The sequence below is a fragment of the Ptychodera flava genome, chromosome 3, assembly GCF_041260155.1.
Source record: "Ptychodera flava strain L36383 chromosome 3, AS_Pfla_20210202, whole genome shotgun sequence".
Taxonomy (NCBI): Eukaryota; Metazoa; Hemichordata; class Enteropneusta; family Ptychoderidae; genus Ptychodera; species Ptychodera flava.
Genome location: NC_091930.1, coordinates 22,396,459 through 22,412,570, shown reverse-complemented (window position 1 = coordinate 22,412,570; position 16,112 = coordinate 22,396,459). Strand labels below are relative to the sequence as shown.

The 16,112-nt window shown below is 37.5% G+C and overlaps 1 protein-coding gene and 1 long non-coding RNA gene across 2 annotated transcripts in view; both read left to right on the top strand.

Moving 5' to 3' along the window:
• LOC139129767 (uncharacterized) overlaps positions 1-16,112 on the top strand; it is a 462,294-nt gene that overhangs the window by 63,139 nt on the left and 383,043 nt on the right. The window lies entirely within an intron of this gene.
• On the top strand, positions 3,960-12,651 carry LOC139129744 (medium-chain acyl-CoA ligase ACSF2, mitochondrial-like). The gene is made up of 2 exons (XM_070695429.1): positions 3,960-4,100; positions 10,138-12,651. Exon 2 carries the CDS (start codon positions 10,172-10,174, stop codon positions 11,855-11,857), a length of 1,686 nt encoding a protein of 561 aa, XP_070551530.1. The 5' UTR covers positions 3,960-4,100; positions 10,138-10,171; the 3' UTR covers positions 11,858-12,651.

Here is a 16,112-nt window from a genome sequence, read left to right as displayed (position 1 = left end):
TCAAATACTCGAAGTCCAGCAGCATCTTAGTATTTGGTGTACAAGTGTACCAAGGGGTGAAGATGTACTTAATCAAAAGAACGTGTCAGTATCAAAATGTGCAAATGGGGTAAGAAAGGAAATTCCTGCATATTGCTCAAACTCTTCAACCATTTGTCAGATTTGGTTGAAACAAGGTATTCAAATCCTTTAAGGTGACTTTAAAAAGATTTGTTCAAATTGTGATGAAACTTTTATAATTATTTTTGGGCAAAATTCATCCTCCCTCAAATTACTCATCCCATTGCTTTGAAATTTATTATGCATAATTCTATGGTTACCCCCTATCAGACTAGTTCAAATTGTGGTGGATCTTATACATTGCTTTTATTTTTTGCGCAAATTTTCTCATTGTAGAAAAAAAAATATTCTCTCCAAAAGTTCTTGTTCGATTGCTTTTTAACTTGACATCCTGATATTAGGCTTAACCTCCTTCTGATGTATTCAAATTAAGGTGATTTTTTATATCTGTATTTTGGTGCAATAATGCCAATCTTTGGTCAAAAAATCATTTCCTTTAAATTTGCTATTCTTATTGCTTTGACACTTGGTATGCCGGTACCTAGGGGCATCCTTAGCTGAGTGTAGTCCAATTGTGGTTAAAGTCAAGGCACTTTTTCCCCATTTGTGGTCGAAAAATCGTTTTCCCTGAATTCGTATAACCGATTGCTTTGGGACATAGTATACATGTTCGTAGGGGTTAACTGGTTCGAGAACGTTTGAATTGTGACTGAACATGCAATATTGTATTTTTGTAACAATTTTCGTTTTTTATTTGTTTCGTACGGATGCCAAATATCTTATTCTTGAATTTATTCTGTTGTCAAATTGCAACACTTTTGAACCGCCGCTCATCCCATTTTTATATTTCTATGTGTATGTAGGTGCATTCTAACATATAGTAGGACCAACAACAGCGTCAAATAATTTGAGAGCTTTTTCCATTGACATCCCTCCTAGTTTTCTAATTGCTGTTTTTAATGAAAAAAGGGCTTTAGAGCCCTTCGCAGCCAGGTTTAATTTTGCTGGCGACCATGACAATCTAGATGAAAAAATTAAACCAAGGTAGATGTAATAACTTACAGTTTCAACACTTTAGCCACTGAAAAACCAGTTTTTCATTCCTCCTAGGGTAACCTCCATTTCTAAATACAATAACTTTTGATTTCTTGAGATTTTTATCCATTTCCGAATCTTTACAAAATTTTTCCAGGTGTTTCAGTTTTCGTTGCAGTGCTATCGGTAAGTCAGCTACATCAGCTAGTTCATCAGCATACATTAACAAGCTGATTGATGGAAAATTCTCTTTTACATAAATACCAGCTGATTGTGTCATACATGTATCGTGACAGCTCATTAATAAATAACGAAAATAAGAAAGGGCTTAACATGCAACCTTGTTATACTCAGTTAACCCATCTTTACATCATACACATGATTCGAGTTGTGAATACATTGATTTTAACATTTTCAATATCTTACCGTGCAAACCATATGAAATTAATCTCTGCCCTAAATACTCATGATTTTCTCTATCGAAAGCTTTAGAAAAATCAATAAAGACTAAATATAAACGACCACCTTTTACAGATAAATATTTTTGAACAAGGGATTGTAAAGAAAAAATGTTATCTTCGGTAGAGTATCCTTTACGGAAACCAGCTTGAGCTTCTACAATAATTTGATTTTCATTTGTCCATTTGACAAGCCTTTGATTCAGGATCTTTGTAAAAAAATTACTGCAAACAGCAAGTAGCGAAATACCTCTGTAGTTGCTTCCATCAAGAAGTGAACCATTTTTATGTAACGGAAAAATAATACCTTTACACCATTCCTGTGGATATTGTCCAACGTCAAAAATAATGTTATTGAAAGAAGACTCAGTGACACGAGAGAAGCGTTGCAGAAATCTGGGGATGGACTCCACACGAACGTCGTAGTGCACCTCCCCTGCGGTGGCAATCGCAGATTTGAGTGGCATCGAAGAGGGGTAACGTGGTGTCGGAGTGAAGCCTGCCAACACAGTGGGTTTGTCCGGCGTCGCTAGCAGCCTGGCACATGAGGAGGGCCTGAAGTTCACTAGCTCAAGTCACGTGACAGACCGCGTGGTACCATGACAGACCCAGCAGGCTCTGTGATGGCAACCCCCTTTCTTTATTAAGTAATAAGAAATGTTGTGTACAAGGGTGGGATGGTGGGAAAGCAAAGCTCAGTGCGGCAGCTAGCACGTGAATGCTCAGTTTTGGAATGAACGGCAACAGCAACCTCGGTGAAGGTCACGGTTGAATACATTTGCATGTAATAAAGTGAAGGGATTAGCAACTATGATTCAATGTCCACTGTAAAAATGCAAAGCTCAAACATAAACATGGCAAAGAGACGCTGGTGAAGCTACAAAAACATGACACGTGTACAGCGTCCCTTCCTTCATTAACACAGATTACATAGCTAGGAAAAATGTAATCATAATATTAAAAAGTTTACATAATAATGGCGACACAATGTCAATGGAATATTCAAAAAAATCGGAAACAAAACCCTCAGGGCCGGGGGCTTTCTTGTTACTTGAGCTCTTGATGACGTCACGGACTTCCTCAACAGATATTGTTTCATTGACCAATACAGGTTGATTTTCTGTACATAGTAAACAGTGGTTGTCATGATCACTGAACTCTGATCTCACTCTATTTCTGAAATCACTATCATTAGATGTAATATTTCGCACATTTAACAGATTCTTAAAGTAATCAAACCATTCTGTGGGACAAATTTCAGTTTGTAAACTTCCTCCAGACTACCGCGTAACTTTTTAATGACAGCCAAAAATTGTTGGGGGTCATTATAAAGATTTATCATCTTTTGTTTCTGATCTTCTATATAATTTGACAACTTTTCTTTACATACATATTTGAATTTCTTCTGGCTCTTTTGTATTTCTCAAAATCCTTGGGTATGTTGAAAGGCGAAAATTACGTAATAATCTGAATTTCTCTTGTCTCTTTTCACTGCATTCCTCATCCATGTATCGCTAATGTTAATGTGCGAGGCTGCATGATATTGTGTATGTTTTTTGTCAATTGTCCAAGACCAATACTGTGTCTTGGTATTTGATGGATTATGCATCAACATGTTCAAATGCATTTGACATGACGATTATTACAAGCTTAGGCCCATAGTAGCTATTAAATGTTGTATGTACACTCACTCTACCCTGCAACATAGAACCAAATGTGAGCCAAGTGTAATTGACGCTACGTTTCAAATTGCTGTCTTACAAACAGCATTACTGGGGCTTGCATTAGCAACAGGTGACGATTTATTTGTCATTGTGCCAATATAATGCTTTGTGTGCGATCAGACTGTAAAGACTTGTTTGTTGAACATCATGGTCACATTTTGCATGTGAATTACAGTTGAAACCACCAAGTGGAAAAGGGCTAGGTTCAACAGTGTGCATTAACTGTGAGGTGGAAATTCATCCCACACTTCAAACCCAATAGACTGGGAAATCATATGATATCTTGCCATAAATTTACTTAATACTTGATGATCCTATGCCTCAACTTGGTGGCTTTTCATATTTTTAACACTTGTAAAGATGTTGTGATGCAAAACGTAAAACTCAGACACTATGCCAGCAATAACCTTCAATGACCTTCGTTGCACACCTATAGACCCTAACTACTTATTCAGAAGGGAAGATGAATCAAAGACAGTTAGTTTTATGTGAATAAAAGCAGTGTATATTGTGAAGCAATCCAACTTTATACCAGCACAATAGCTCTGTGCTTTGGTTAATAACATGTATTACATTCTAGAAGATACTCTTTGCTGAGATACATGATTTTGTTCTTACTAGGATTCCCTACGATAAAATGATTGATAGCCTATGACCTTTGACCTTACCTCATGATCAGTTGCTGCCTGTTTCTGTTAACTGCCCTGAGAAGATTTGTACTTTCCGTGAGAAAAGTGAATGCTACATTGACATCTATCGACGCATTTGAACTACTCACTACCAGCCAAGGACGAAATTTGCCAACTCAGCCACAGAAAATTAGGTATGTTGAATTCTGTCTTGTTCTCAGTGGATTATCGTTGTTTCTGTTTTCTGTTTCTGTTTTGCCACACCCAATGTAACTTCCTTATGAATATCACTACCGACGGGGTTTCAAGACCTCTACACCTTGGGGACAGCAACTATCAACAATCGTTTTCTTGCTAGCTCCACTGTCTGCGATGCGGAGCTCACCAGTTAAGTAGTTGTCCGCCATTGTGCCTAATCTGTTGGGAGAAGCGGAATCTTCTCCAAAACAGCTTGTCCGATTGCTTGTAATTTAATAGGCAGATTCCTCTGGTTGACCTATGCAAGATTTGTTTAAATTATGTCAAAATACGAATAGTTGTATTTTTGGGGCAAGTTTCCAATTTTTGTCAAAAAATTGCCTTTGAAAAAACTTTTCTGATTGCTTTAAAATTTGGCATCAGGCTCTTCAGTGCCTGAGTCAGAATTGTTCAAATTTTGTGAAAAGCTGCATATGTTTATTTTTCGGGCAATTTTTCCCATTTTTAGCTTTGCTGTCAATGACGCGGAACTTATTTAATAGGTGGATGTGTTGCAGTGTCGATCAGTCGTCTGTCGTCTGTCGTCCGTCGTCAACTTTTAAAATTCAAAGCGTCTTCTTCAAAACAGTCAGTCCGATTCCATTAAGGCCCAACTTGTGATGTGTCTATATGTGTAGTGTGTGTATGAAAACAGGGACAGACGCTGGTGTAGGTTACTTTATTGTCTAAGAGTAAAGGCTGCAACATATCACGTCATTGATGCTTAAGCTGTGGAATGCGATTGTCAAGTCAGTATATTGACTGAAGGATGTGTACTTGATGGAAGTGGACATGTGAGATTGTGTTGAAACACGACATCCCTCCTTTAATTAAATTTGTATTATTTATAATTGTTCCAAAATGTTAAATGATCAAATTTTGGTGTATTGACTGTTTGATAGAGTTCAAAATAGAGTTCATATTGTCCTTAGATAATTGAGTCAAAATTTTCTAATTGAAATTCTGAAAATAATAAAATGAAAGTAAATATATTGCTATTCTATTGCATGCGTTCTAATTCTATTTTAACTAAGAGATCGGGGTGGACTATCCTGTCTCTGTATACATCTAGTCAGGAGATTAATCTGCCCTCCCAACAAGACTAGTGTATCTCTGGCTGACTAAATCTTTTCTCACTTAGTGACGTAATCCTCGAGGTATTTTGTTGCATGTCTTTCTCGTTCCAGATATCTCTTTCCTTTGTCCTGGGTCGGTGTTAGTTTAGATGTTGGCACATGTATTTCTTCTGTTTGTTTGTCCTTGTTCAGCGGTGTTGTATTTATTTCTCTTTCCTCTTCCTCTTCATTGTCGGCATTTTCTTGTTTGATGTTTCTCTTGGGGATTTCCTTTACTTGTGATAAGTTGCGAGTGATGATTTGTGAGCCTCTTTTAGCCGTAACCACAATTCCTTTCTTCTGAATGACTTCGTACGGGTGTATTTTGTACGGAGTTTCAAGCTTTCTTTTCTCAGTGTTTTTAATGAGACCAGTGTCGCCTTGTTCGAAGTCACATGGTTTGGTGTTTCGACGTTCGTCAGCGTATTTCTTTATTTTGTCTTTGGCTTTCTTGTGTTGTTGTTGCAATTTCTGTTGAGGTTTTCGTCTGATGAAAGTTGGAATTTTGATGTTGAGTGGTCGCTGGAATATATTTCTGTCGCTGGGGGAAAACCTGTTGTACTGTGTGGTGTTGATCGGTAATTTCTTATAAATGTGTACAGGTTTTGTTTCCATGCTTTACTTTCTGTTTGTGCTGTACATATTACCTTCTCAACTGTGCGCATGAAGCGTTCAGCTTTACCATTCGCTTCTGGCCAATATGGTGTGATCTTATGGTGTTTGAATCCTAAATAGTTTGCAAATTGCTTTAATTCATGACTGTTGAATGGAGGTCCGTTGTCTGATGTTAGCCTTTTCGTTATGCCGTATTCGGAACATATCTTGTTGAGCCTTGGTATTACTGCTCTTTCTAATGTTGATTTTAGAATATCTTGAGCATTGATCTATAATGACCAATAAATAGTCACCTGATGGATATGGTCCAAAGAAGTCGATGCTTGATTCTTCCCAGAGATTGTCGGGAGTTTCCGTCAGCCATAATGGTTCACGACTTGTACTGTGCGTCGCTGCTTCACACGGTAGACAGTTTTGTACTTTCTCTTCTACCAGCTTGTCGATGTTTGGAAACCATATTTTCTCTAGTGGTAATTTCTTTGTCTTGACAACTCCTTGGTGTCCTTCATGAGCGAGTTCGGTGGCTCTATTTTGTAGTGATGCTGGAATCGCAATTTTTGTCCCACGCAAAAGTAAGTCTTCCGTCGTTGTTAAAGTCAGCTGGTCTCGGACTTTGTGTAGCGCTTGTATTGCTTTCCGGCCAATGTTTTCTTTATCGCTTGGGTCGATGACCTTGTACCATTGTCCTGTCTCAATTGCTGTTGCCATTGCCTGTAGCATTGGATCAGCTATCGTTTCGGCCTTGATTTCCTCTAGCGTTAAAGCTTGGGTGTGGCGTGTGTAGCAACAAAATTAATGTATTCTTCAGCTACTTTGTCTTGTCTGCTGCTCGGCTTTGATTTATGGTCAGGGTGTCTTGACATGTAATCAGCTGTGTTTTCTTTCCTGGCTTGTATATTACAGTGAAGACATAGTTTTGTAAGGGACTGGACACAAATTACAGGGGGGGGGTGGGCCGGTGTTTTTTGGGGGGGGTCGCCATTTTTCGCTCAAGCATTTTCGAAGGGTCATAAAATTTTGTGCAAGCCTATGGGGAGGGTCACCTTTTTTCATGCATCAAAGCTGAAATTGCATGTGCACGTTATGGAATACTGAAAAAAGAAAAAATACCTCCTGGCGCTTTCATTTTCTGCCATTACCATTTTCGGCGCGCCCTTCGGGTGCAAATTTCAGGTAGAATAAACAATGTATTGATGATCCAAGCAGCCGCATTGATTTAAGTTGTCATGATTTCTACTTATTCAACACTATTGTGCATAACTGTCCCCTATAATGACTCTTTCAATATCAATTTGGGAGATTACTTATTTGACATCATTCTCCATTGACAATACATTGGGTATTGGTCGGTGTCAAACGTTCATGTCGCTTTATGTACATTTTTTAATTTTTTGAGGACATTGACAGAATGCAAACTGTTCAGAATAGTGCATAGTGTCATCAATAACAACTGGAAGCTTCAGGTCGAACAACTTTTTAATAACAATTTAGGATCAGATAACCTATGAGTTATTTGTAGTTTCCTCATAGCCTACAATGTATAGTGAATCAACATTTTGGTGAAATTCCAAAATCAATTTCTTGCACAACCATGGACTTGAAACCACTCTAGTCTAATCATGAATATTAATACTAATAATTAGGTGTACATAAATGCACAGGTTTACCAAGTTTTGTATTGGAAAAAAATTATTCATAGTTTCATCATAGACTGCCATGTATAGTGAATGGACATTTCAGTGAAATTCCAAAATCAAATTTCTTGCACACCCATTGACTTGAAACTACTCTAGTCTAATCATGAACATTAATACCAATAATCAAGTGTACATAAATGCACAGATTTTCCTGTTTTTGTATTGGAAAAAAATTATTCATAGTTTCATCATAGACTGCCATGTATAGTAAATCGACATTTAAGTGATATGCCTAAATCAAATTTCTTGCACACCATTGACTTGAAACCACTCGTCTAATCCTGAACATTAGAACCAACAATTGAGTGTACATAAATGCTCAGATTTACCTATTTTTGTATTGGAAAAAAATTATTCATAGGGTTTCACCATAGACTGCCATGTATAGTGAATCAACATTTCAGTGAAATTCCAAAATCAAATTTCTTGCACACACATGGACTTTTAACCACTCTAGTCTAATCAAGAACATAAATACCAATAATCAAGCATACATAAATACACAGATTTGCAAAGTTTTGTATTTAAAAACAATTATTCATAGTTTCTTCATAGACTACAATGTATAATGCATCCACATTTCATGTGAAATTCCAAATACAAAGTTATTGTACACAGATGCACGTGTTACCACCCTCTTCTAATCAAACACAATTATGTCAATTATTCAGGGTCATATATACACAATAGTGCATATTTTTAATTCTGAAAATTTTTTTTTACAGTTTTGTCATAGACTCCCATGTATAGTGGATCAACATTTTATGCGAAATTCCAAAAACAAAGTTATTGTACACAGATGCACATTTTACCACCCTCTTCTAATCAAGCACAATTATGTCAATTATTCAGGGTCCATATATGCACAAATAGTGCAAATTTTTAATTCTGAAAATTTTTTGACAGTGTTGTCATAGACTCCCATGTATAGTTTTGTCATAGATTCCCATGTATAGTGGATCAACATTTTGACAGAAATTCCAAAATCAAATATCTTGTTCACATGTGCACTTGTAAAGAACCCATGCTAATCAAGTATATCTATATCAGTTATTAAACATCTGTATATGAACAGATATAGCTAGTTTTATACTGGAAAATACACGTTCGTAGTTTTCTTATAGTCGACTACATGTATAGTGTATCAACATTATCGATAAAATCTAAAAATTACATTTTTTGTACAGGCATGCACTTCAAGCAAAGTACATTTACATAAATAACACACATATGATTTGATATTTTTTGGACAACGCGTTATATCGGCCACATTTTACCTTCCTTTCGGGAGGGCGACTTAAAAAGTATAGCAAGTCAGAAGGGGGTCTTTAACACATTGCGGGTTTTTTTTGGGGGGTATTGAGTAACAGGGGAGGGTCACTTATTTTCATGCACGGATAAGGGGAGGGTCACTAATTTTTGCGTATGAACTTTTGAAGGGTCACTATTTTTTACGCAGCGGTTTTTCGAAAAACACCGGCCCACCCCCCCTGTAATTTATGTCCAGTCCCTAACTTCAATACCCATCGTTCAATTCGAGCAGGTGGTTTCAAATTGGGACTGTTGTATATGTGGACTATGTGATCTGTTATAATGTTGAATTTCTGGCCGTACAAATACAAATGAAATCGTCCGCAGGCCCATACTACTGCGAGTGCTTCTTGTTCAGTCTGCGAGTATCGTTGTTCGACTAAGTAAGTGATCTGCTTGAACAGCAAAGTACTCGTGGAGCATCATCTCTTTTGCTTTTTTGTGTTAACATTGCTGCTAAACCAAATGGGCTTGCATCTACCACTATTTCGGTCTCATTCTTTGGATCGAAATATGCCATAATTGTATCACTTGTCAGTCTTTCTTTGATAGTTTTCAGTGCGTCATTTTGTTTTCCTTCCATTCTGTTAGCTGTCTTAGCGGTTGTGTAATCGTCGCTAAGTCGGGGATGAATCGACTGAAGTAATTAACCATAGCAAGTAAACTTCTTTATCGAACGTTGATGATAGCCAATGTTAGACTGGATGCTTTCCTCTGACTGGATGATACAGATTTGACTGTCTACAATGCTATGAAGCAAAAAATTAATAACATTTACTCTGCTCACATTCAAACTCTTGTTCAGTGGAATTAGATACAGCCATTGACAATCCCCACACAGCTAACACAGGTGTGGCACCTATTTTGAATGTCTAACACGGTTAAATGTTGGATAATGTTGTAGTACGAACTTCGCACTGTGAAGTTTATTCTTCCTTTGACAAGAGAATGGTTGAAACGTACACTAAGAAAAGTTTGAATGAGAGTTAAATACTATTGATGCGTATCATCGTAAGTTGAAAAGTAAACCCAATTCAAATATCACGTTTACATATAAGTTGTTCGTGCTTGAAAAAAATTATTACTTAGTGCATACTTATCGTTTGTATAAAATATACAGAAACTGTCATCTGGACCCATGTTCTCTTTACAGAAAATAAGTTCATGCTCGAATGAATTATTAGTTAATGCATTGCTACCGTTTATTCAAAGTATACCAGAACTGTCACCTACACCCATGTTCTCTTCCATTTTAGCATTCACACTTGAGGGACCTCTTCCAGACAGACCATGGCAGCGCAACTTCTGGCAGCAACCACAAAACTGACGTACAGTTATTGTCACACACCATGTCAACGACGATTTTGTGGCAAGACCATTGGACAAGTATTCGATATGACCAGCGACAGATATCCAGAGAGAGAAGCAATAACTTACTACCCAAAGAATGGTGACGTCAAACGGATTAACTTCCGGGAACTGAGGCATCAAGTCGATGGCTTTGCCAGGGGGCTGATAAAACTTGGCCTACAGAAGGGTGAAAGGTTGGGAATAGTACTTGGCAGAAGATATGAGTACATCGTGGCTTACTTAGGAGCTGTAAGGGCAGGTCTTGTCGTTGTCCGGCATTTCCCTTTCTTGAAAGCCGGTCAACTTGGACAGCAAATAAACAAAGTTGGCTGCTCTGCGGTGGTCATTGACAACGATGCTGTAGTGTCTATCCTTGAATTGGTTCCAGAAGTTGAAAAAGCCAGTGTCCCCTGTTGTCTTCAGCCTCTTCCGAGTGTTCGTTGTTTCATTAACATCGATTCAATGGAAGAAAGGGGGGCTTGCCTTTCCCTAAGCGGAATTATTGGCTCTGCCGACGTGAAGGGAGGAACTGAACTGCAAAGTTTGGAAAAAGAAATCCAGCCAGACGACCCTGCTGTAATATTCTTTACCTCTGGCAGTACTGGAACATGGAAAGCTGTTGTTCACTCTCACCACGCCCTCGTCGAATCATTTCTTTCTTTATCCGAAATCCACGCACATTTAAATGAAGAGAACACAGGCTGCCATCTCTGTGTAGTCAACATGTATTCAGTAGTACCTGAGGCCTTGCTTGCACCAATGTTAACGATTGGAGACAGACTAGTTTTGACCGAGTCAGTTGATGTACAGACAGTTCTTTATACGTTGCAGAAGGAACGTTGTACTTCTACAGTTCTCTCTCCGTCTCATGTATTTGAAATTTCCAATCTCACTGAGAAGCGCCACTTTTCTTCTTTGAAATTAGTACTCATCGGCGGAAATATTGTACCTAAGCCCGTTTTCGATAAAATAAAGAAAGTACTGACTCCAAATATACAAAATACATTTGGCATGACAGAAGCATTACTTGTGACGTCTCACGTTCCTACCGACCCTGTCGATGGACGAGTCCAGACTGTCGGGCGGCCTTTTCCGCATGCCGAAATTAAAGTGGTTGATGACAACTTCAAAATTGTACCAGTCAACACCGAGGGAGAAATCTGCATCCGTGGTCCTAACGTATTCATACACTACCATGACGATGAAGAGAAGACATCAGCAGCAAAAACTCCAACGGGATGGTTTAAGACTGGAGATGTTGGAGTCATGCTGGACGATGGCAGAATCAGACATCTTGGAAGAAAAGATGACTGCATCAAGAAGAACGCCTTCAAAATCTATCCCATAGAAATAGAGAGGCATCTTGTTGGTCACTCTAAAGTACAACTGTGCCAAGCAGTCGCTATTCCAGACGAGAAATTTGTGAATGAGGTATGTCTGTGTGTAGTACTACGACCGGGCGTTGTGTGTACGGAAGAAGAAATAATGGGCATCTTAAAGGAAAAGCTAGACAAGTTTCAAATTCCAAAACATATTCTTTTCTTTGATAGCTTGCCTACTACGCAGACCGGAAAAATCGCTCGCAAGAAAGTAGCAGAGATGGCAGCCGAAAAACTGGAGATATGAAGACAGTGCAACTCCTGTACTTTGTCAGTAGCTTCTTTGTTATGACATAACAAAAGGGAATATACAACCCAGCTATAAGAGATAATGTAACCAAAACTATTAAAGTGACACTATAATTAATCAGAGCGAATTCACTCCGTGATATTGCATGCAAACCGCCATTTGAAATTATTGACAACATTGAGCTTTTTTAACCAAATGATTTTCGAACTGTTACGAATTTTAAGGAATGATTTTAATGTAGTGAATTCTAGAGCATGGTGTTCAGCAACACCACTGTTAATTGATTACTCACAGAGAAAACCTTATGATGTTTGACTTTGTTGATTTTTTGTTTTACAGTTTTTGTTAAAGGGACAAAGTCTCCCATTTTTTCATGAATTTCGTTTGATACGAGATACTACTTATGTTGTTTGACATGTTGAAAGATAGTGAATGAAAGACAAATTAAATGAAACCATGGCGAAAATGAATTGATGGTCATGACCATTAATTCATTTTTGCGATGGTTTCATGTATCATATATAAAACCGAGGGTTGAATATATGCATGGTCACCCATTAATTCAATATCTTTCAAGATGTCAAACAATTAGTATCTCGTATCAAACAAAATTCATGAAAAAATGGGCGACTTTGTCCCTTTTATTTGAAATTAGAGATCGAGCGAGGACGTTTTTCGATCTTGGTCGGGAGATGTAAGATTGCTAAATAATTGTTAGTATTGTAATCTTTTGTACTTAGTTTTGACGATTGACAATGACTTTGACAGTAACCTTACACAAAGTCATTTTTCATGACTGCTGTTCGCATCGAGCCCTGTAATGTCACATGATGACATTTTTATACTTGGATACATACATACATAAACAATGCTATATTTAATTTTTGCTAATATATATTTACATTCTTATTACGTATCAAATACATTTCAATCTCCTTTTCTCTCAAACATAATGATGTGGATATACTAAGTCTACATCTTAACTATATCGGCGTATAGTTTTGCCAAAGGTATTAAATGTTATACAGTAACCATGTACCATGTTGAGGAAGTGATGCAAAGTCCTCCAAATCAAAGATCTTTTTATGTCTTGCAAAAAAGGTATGCAATGCCGTGATTTATTCCTTAAGCTAGCCTAACCGACAAATGATACAACACGACAATTCACGCAAGGACAAAATCATCACTGTACAGATTAAAGAATGACAAAAACAAAATGAAAACAATCTTTGTCAGAAGTCTTTTCCTCTACTTTTTTGTAAAATGAAGCAGTGAATTTTGTTGTTATTAACATATCGTGCTTCAATTTTTCATGTTTATGAGGTCATTTAAATATCGTCTTAGAAGAGGAAATAGCTTGTATACCATAATCTGTTTCACTCATTTTTAAATGAAAACTTAAATATACTGTCACAAGGGTCATTCAATTTTACATGTACGAAATGCCAACTTTGCTATTATCATGGGAATGTTCAAAACGTACACTTGTTACCCTTCGCGAAATACACGTGTGACATTTCATTTAGTTACTGAATACAGACCATTATGAAACAATGAAATTATACTTACACTAGTGAAGCAGTGTGACATGCCTGATCACTCATGATCTCCACATTTACATAGCATGATATGATGAATTCACACTTTGTAACGTATGCTAACAAACTAAAACGTTACATCAGCGACATGTTTACAAATATAGAAGTAGAAGGGTCGGCAACTTTCAGAATATATCATCTGTACATGAATGCAGTCTTTGTGACAATACTCTATTTCTGTATTCAAACAGGAACCTTTGTTTGTTCATGATGGGAGACTGTGAAATATAATAAAGGAGACTCTAGGTATCTGAGAGTGTGAACTATAAATAGTATGTGCATGTTATATTTCTGAAGACGCTGATGGGGAACTAGTATTTTCTTAATGATTGTAAAATGTGCTATCGGGGCAGCATTTGCTTTGTACAACTTGTATTTTCCTTCGTCGAACGAAGAACATTATAAGGGAATATTATACTTATCACATGCACAAGCCAATAATTCATTATTGTTTTCAAATAAAAGCGATTTTCCACAACAATGCCGCCTTTTAACATCTGAAATACTTTTCTAATATTATCAATACGCCGCGGGCGATTTTTCAATAATTTTTTAGTCGTCGGTCGCGTGATCGAGGAGTACGGTGCTTACATTTGCGTGCGGAGCAAATACAAGATGATATCACACAACACGTACCTTCCGCGAAGTTATACAGCATTTCAAAGATAGTATAAGCCTAGAAATTATTCGATAACAAATATCGACTGAATTTCAACAGCGCGAACACTGTATAGCATAGTGCGTGACAGATACAATGCTAACGGAACACATGGAAATGCGACGAGCTTCCAGCTCGTTGTTTCCGAAACAATATTATCGTAATTCCTGAGGAATGTTAAAGCCTACACTGTTGTGTTTTCGCAGTTTGGGTTATTATTGTTGAAAATATTGTTCCATTACACGACGTTTTGAGGCTCAGCGTGCGGCCTTGCAGCGGAAATTTCATGTCTACCACATCTGTGAGTCGAAAGTTAAGGCGTCGATGTGATCTAAAGGGACACGATCCCCCATACTGGCAGTGAAACTAAAACAGAAGGACTCATAAATTTGCAAAGTGGTGTATTTTGACAGACTTTAAAAATTATGACTGTTTTTTACAAATTTTGACATCAGACAAATTTTGATCTTGGGAGAATTACGCGCCGCCATTTTGCAGCTTTTGGCCAGCCTAAGCGAGCTGATGATGTGTTGATTGTCGGTTAGCAAGAAGATATTTCAACTTGAAAAAACTCCTGTAACTGTGAAGTTGCAATTAATCATTAAACTAAGCCTGTGGAATTATGGACAAGGGGTAAAGTACTGGTGTCAATTGCAGCTGTATGCGTACTTCCAAACTTCACCGCATGTTAACTTGCAGTGTCGCATGTTGAAAGCCTGTGCTGAAGGCCATGGGGAGACTGCGATAGCCGTGATCATGTTATGATGTTATAACAAAATTAGAATAAAATTAGTACACCCGGCTCAACGTTGATGAAATTTAGCTTGCCTGCAGATTGAGTTTATCCCATTACACGTTTTTCTCGTTGTTAGTTTTTCAAGCCGTCCAATGTGAAATGAAACAAATCATCTGCCCAATGTGTGAATAAAGCAAAACAAAATTCGGGCAGTATTACACTTGGGATTGTGAGACAGGGGATTACTCGCGTGGCTAGACTGGCTCCCGTCGCTTTAGTTTTTATGGCGTTAGTTACTGGTCGGGCCAACACGTTCACCCTACGATCTACGTACCAGCCTACAAGCAACGCAGAGTCTGCTGAAGTTTATTCGTTCCATTTGCTCTTTTGTGGTATTTCTATTCTCCTAGACTTGGTGTAAATATATCGCGTTCCTTGCTGAGACGTCATCGGCGTGTTGATGCAAGTAGTGATTTTGTAAAGACATTAAAGCTCTTTTATACTACGTTATCTTGATTTCTCGGCTGACAGATGTCATCGCCTAAGATACATCTTCGTCTATACTACGTGTGCCTTGGTATATGACGGGATTGTCATTGATTTCCTCTTCGTCCCTCCGTTGTTGTATTATCTAAGCATGACGATGCTTATAAGGTGGAACTTCGTACATTAGATATAAATGACAGATAAAACAATATAACAAATCATAAAATTCATTATAGTTCTTATCACAAAATAATCACACATGCTGCAATCGAGGAATAGCAGCCGAGCTGTATTCATGTGTCGTCGAATTTATTGCGTACAATTGAATACTCTTGACGCCTTACGACTGCAAAAAGATCGGTATATATATATATATATATATATATATATATATATATATATATATATATATATATATATATATATATATATATATATATATATATATAGTTACATCAAGACTCGATTACTGTAATAGTTTAATGTTTGGCTTTCCGAATTTTCAAATCAGGAAGTTACAACTTATACAAAATTTAGCGAACAGAGTTTAAAATTTTGTGCTTAACGTAAAAGGCTTTAAACGACACGGCGCCAAGATACATATAACAGCTTATATGCTTTCGTAATCTAGGGCGCTCTCTTCGGTCGACTGCTGATGGTGCAGCGATCAGTTTACATCAGCCGATCGCTAACACTGTGTTTTACGGTGATAGGTCATTTTCTGTTTGTGCTCCACTGCTGTGGAACAGGCTGCCATCGAAACTCCGATGTGTT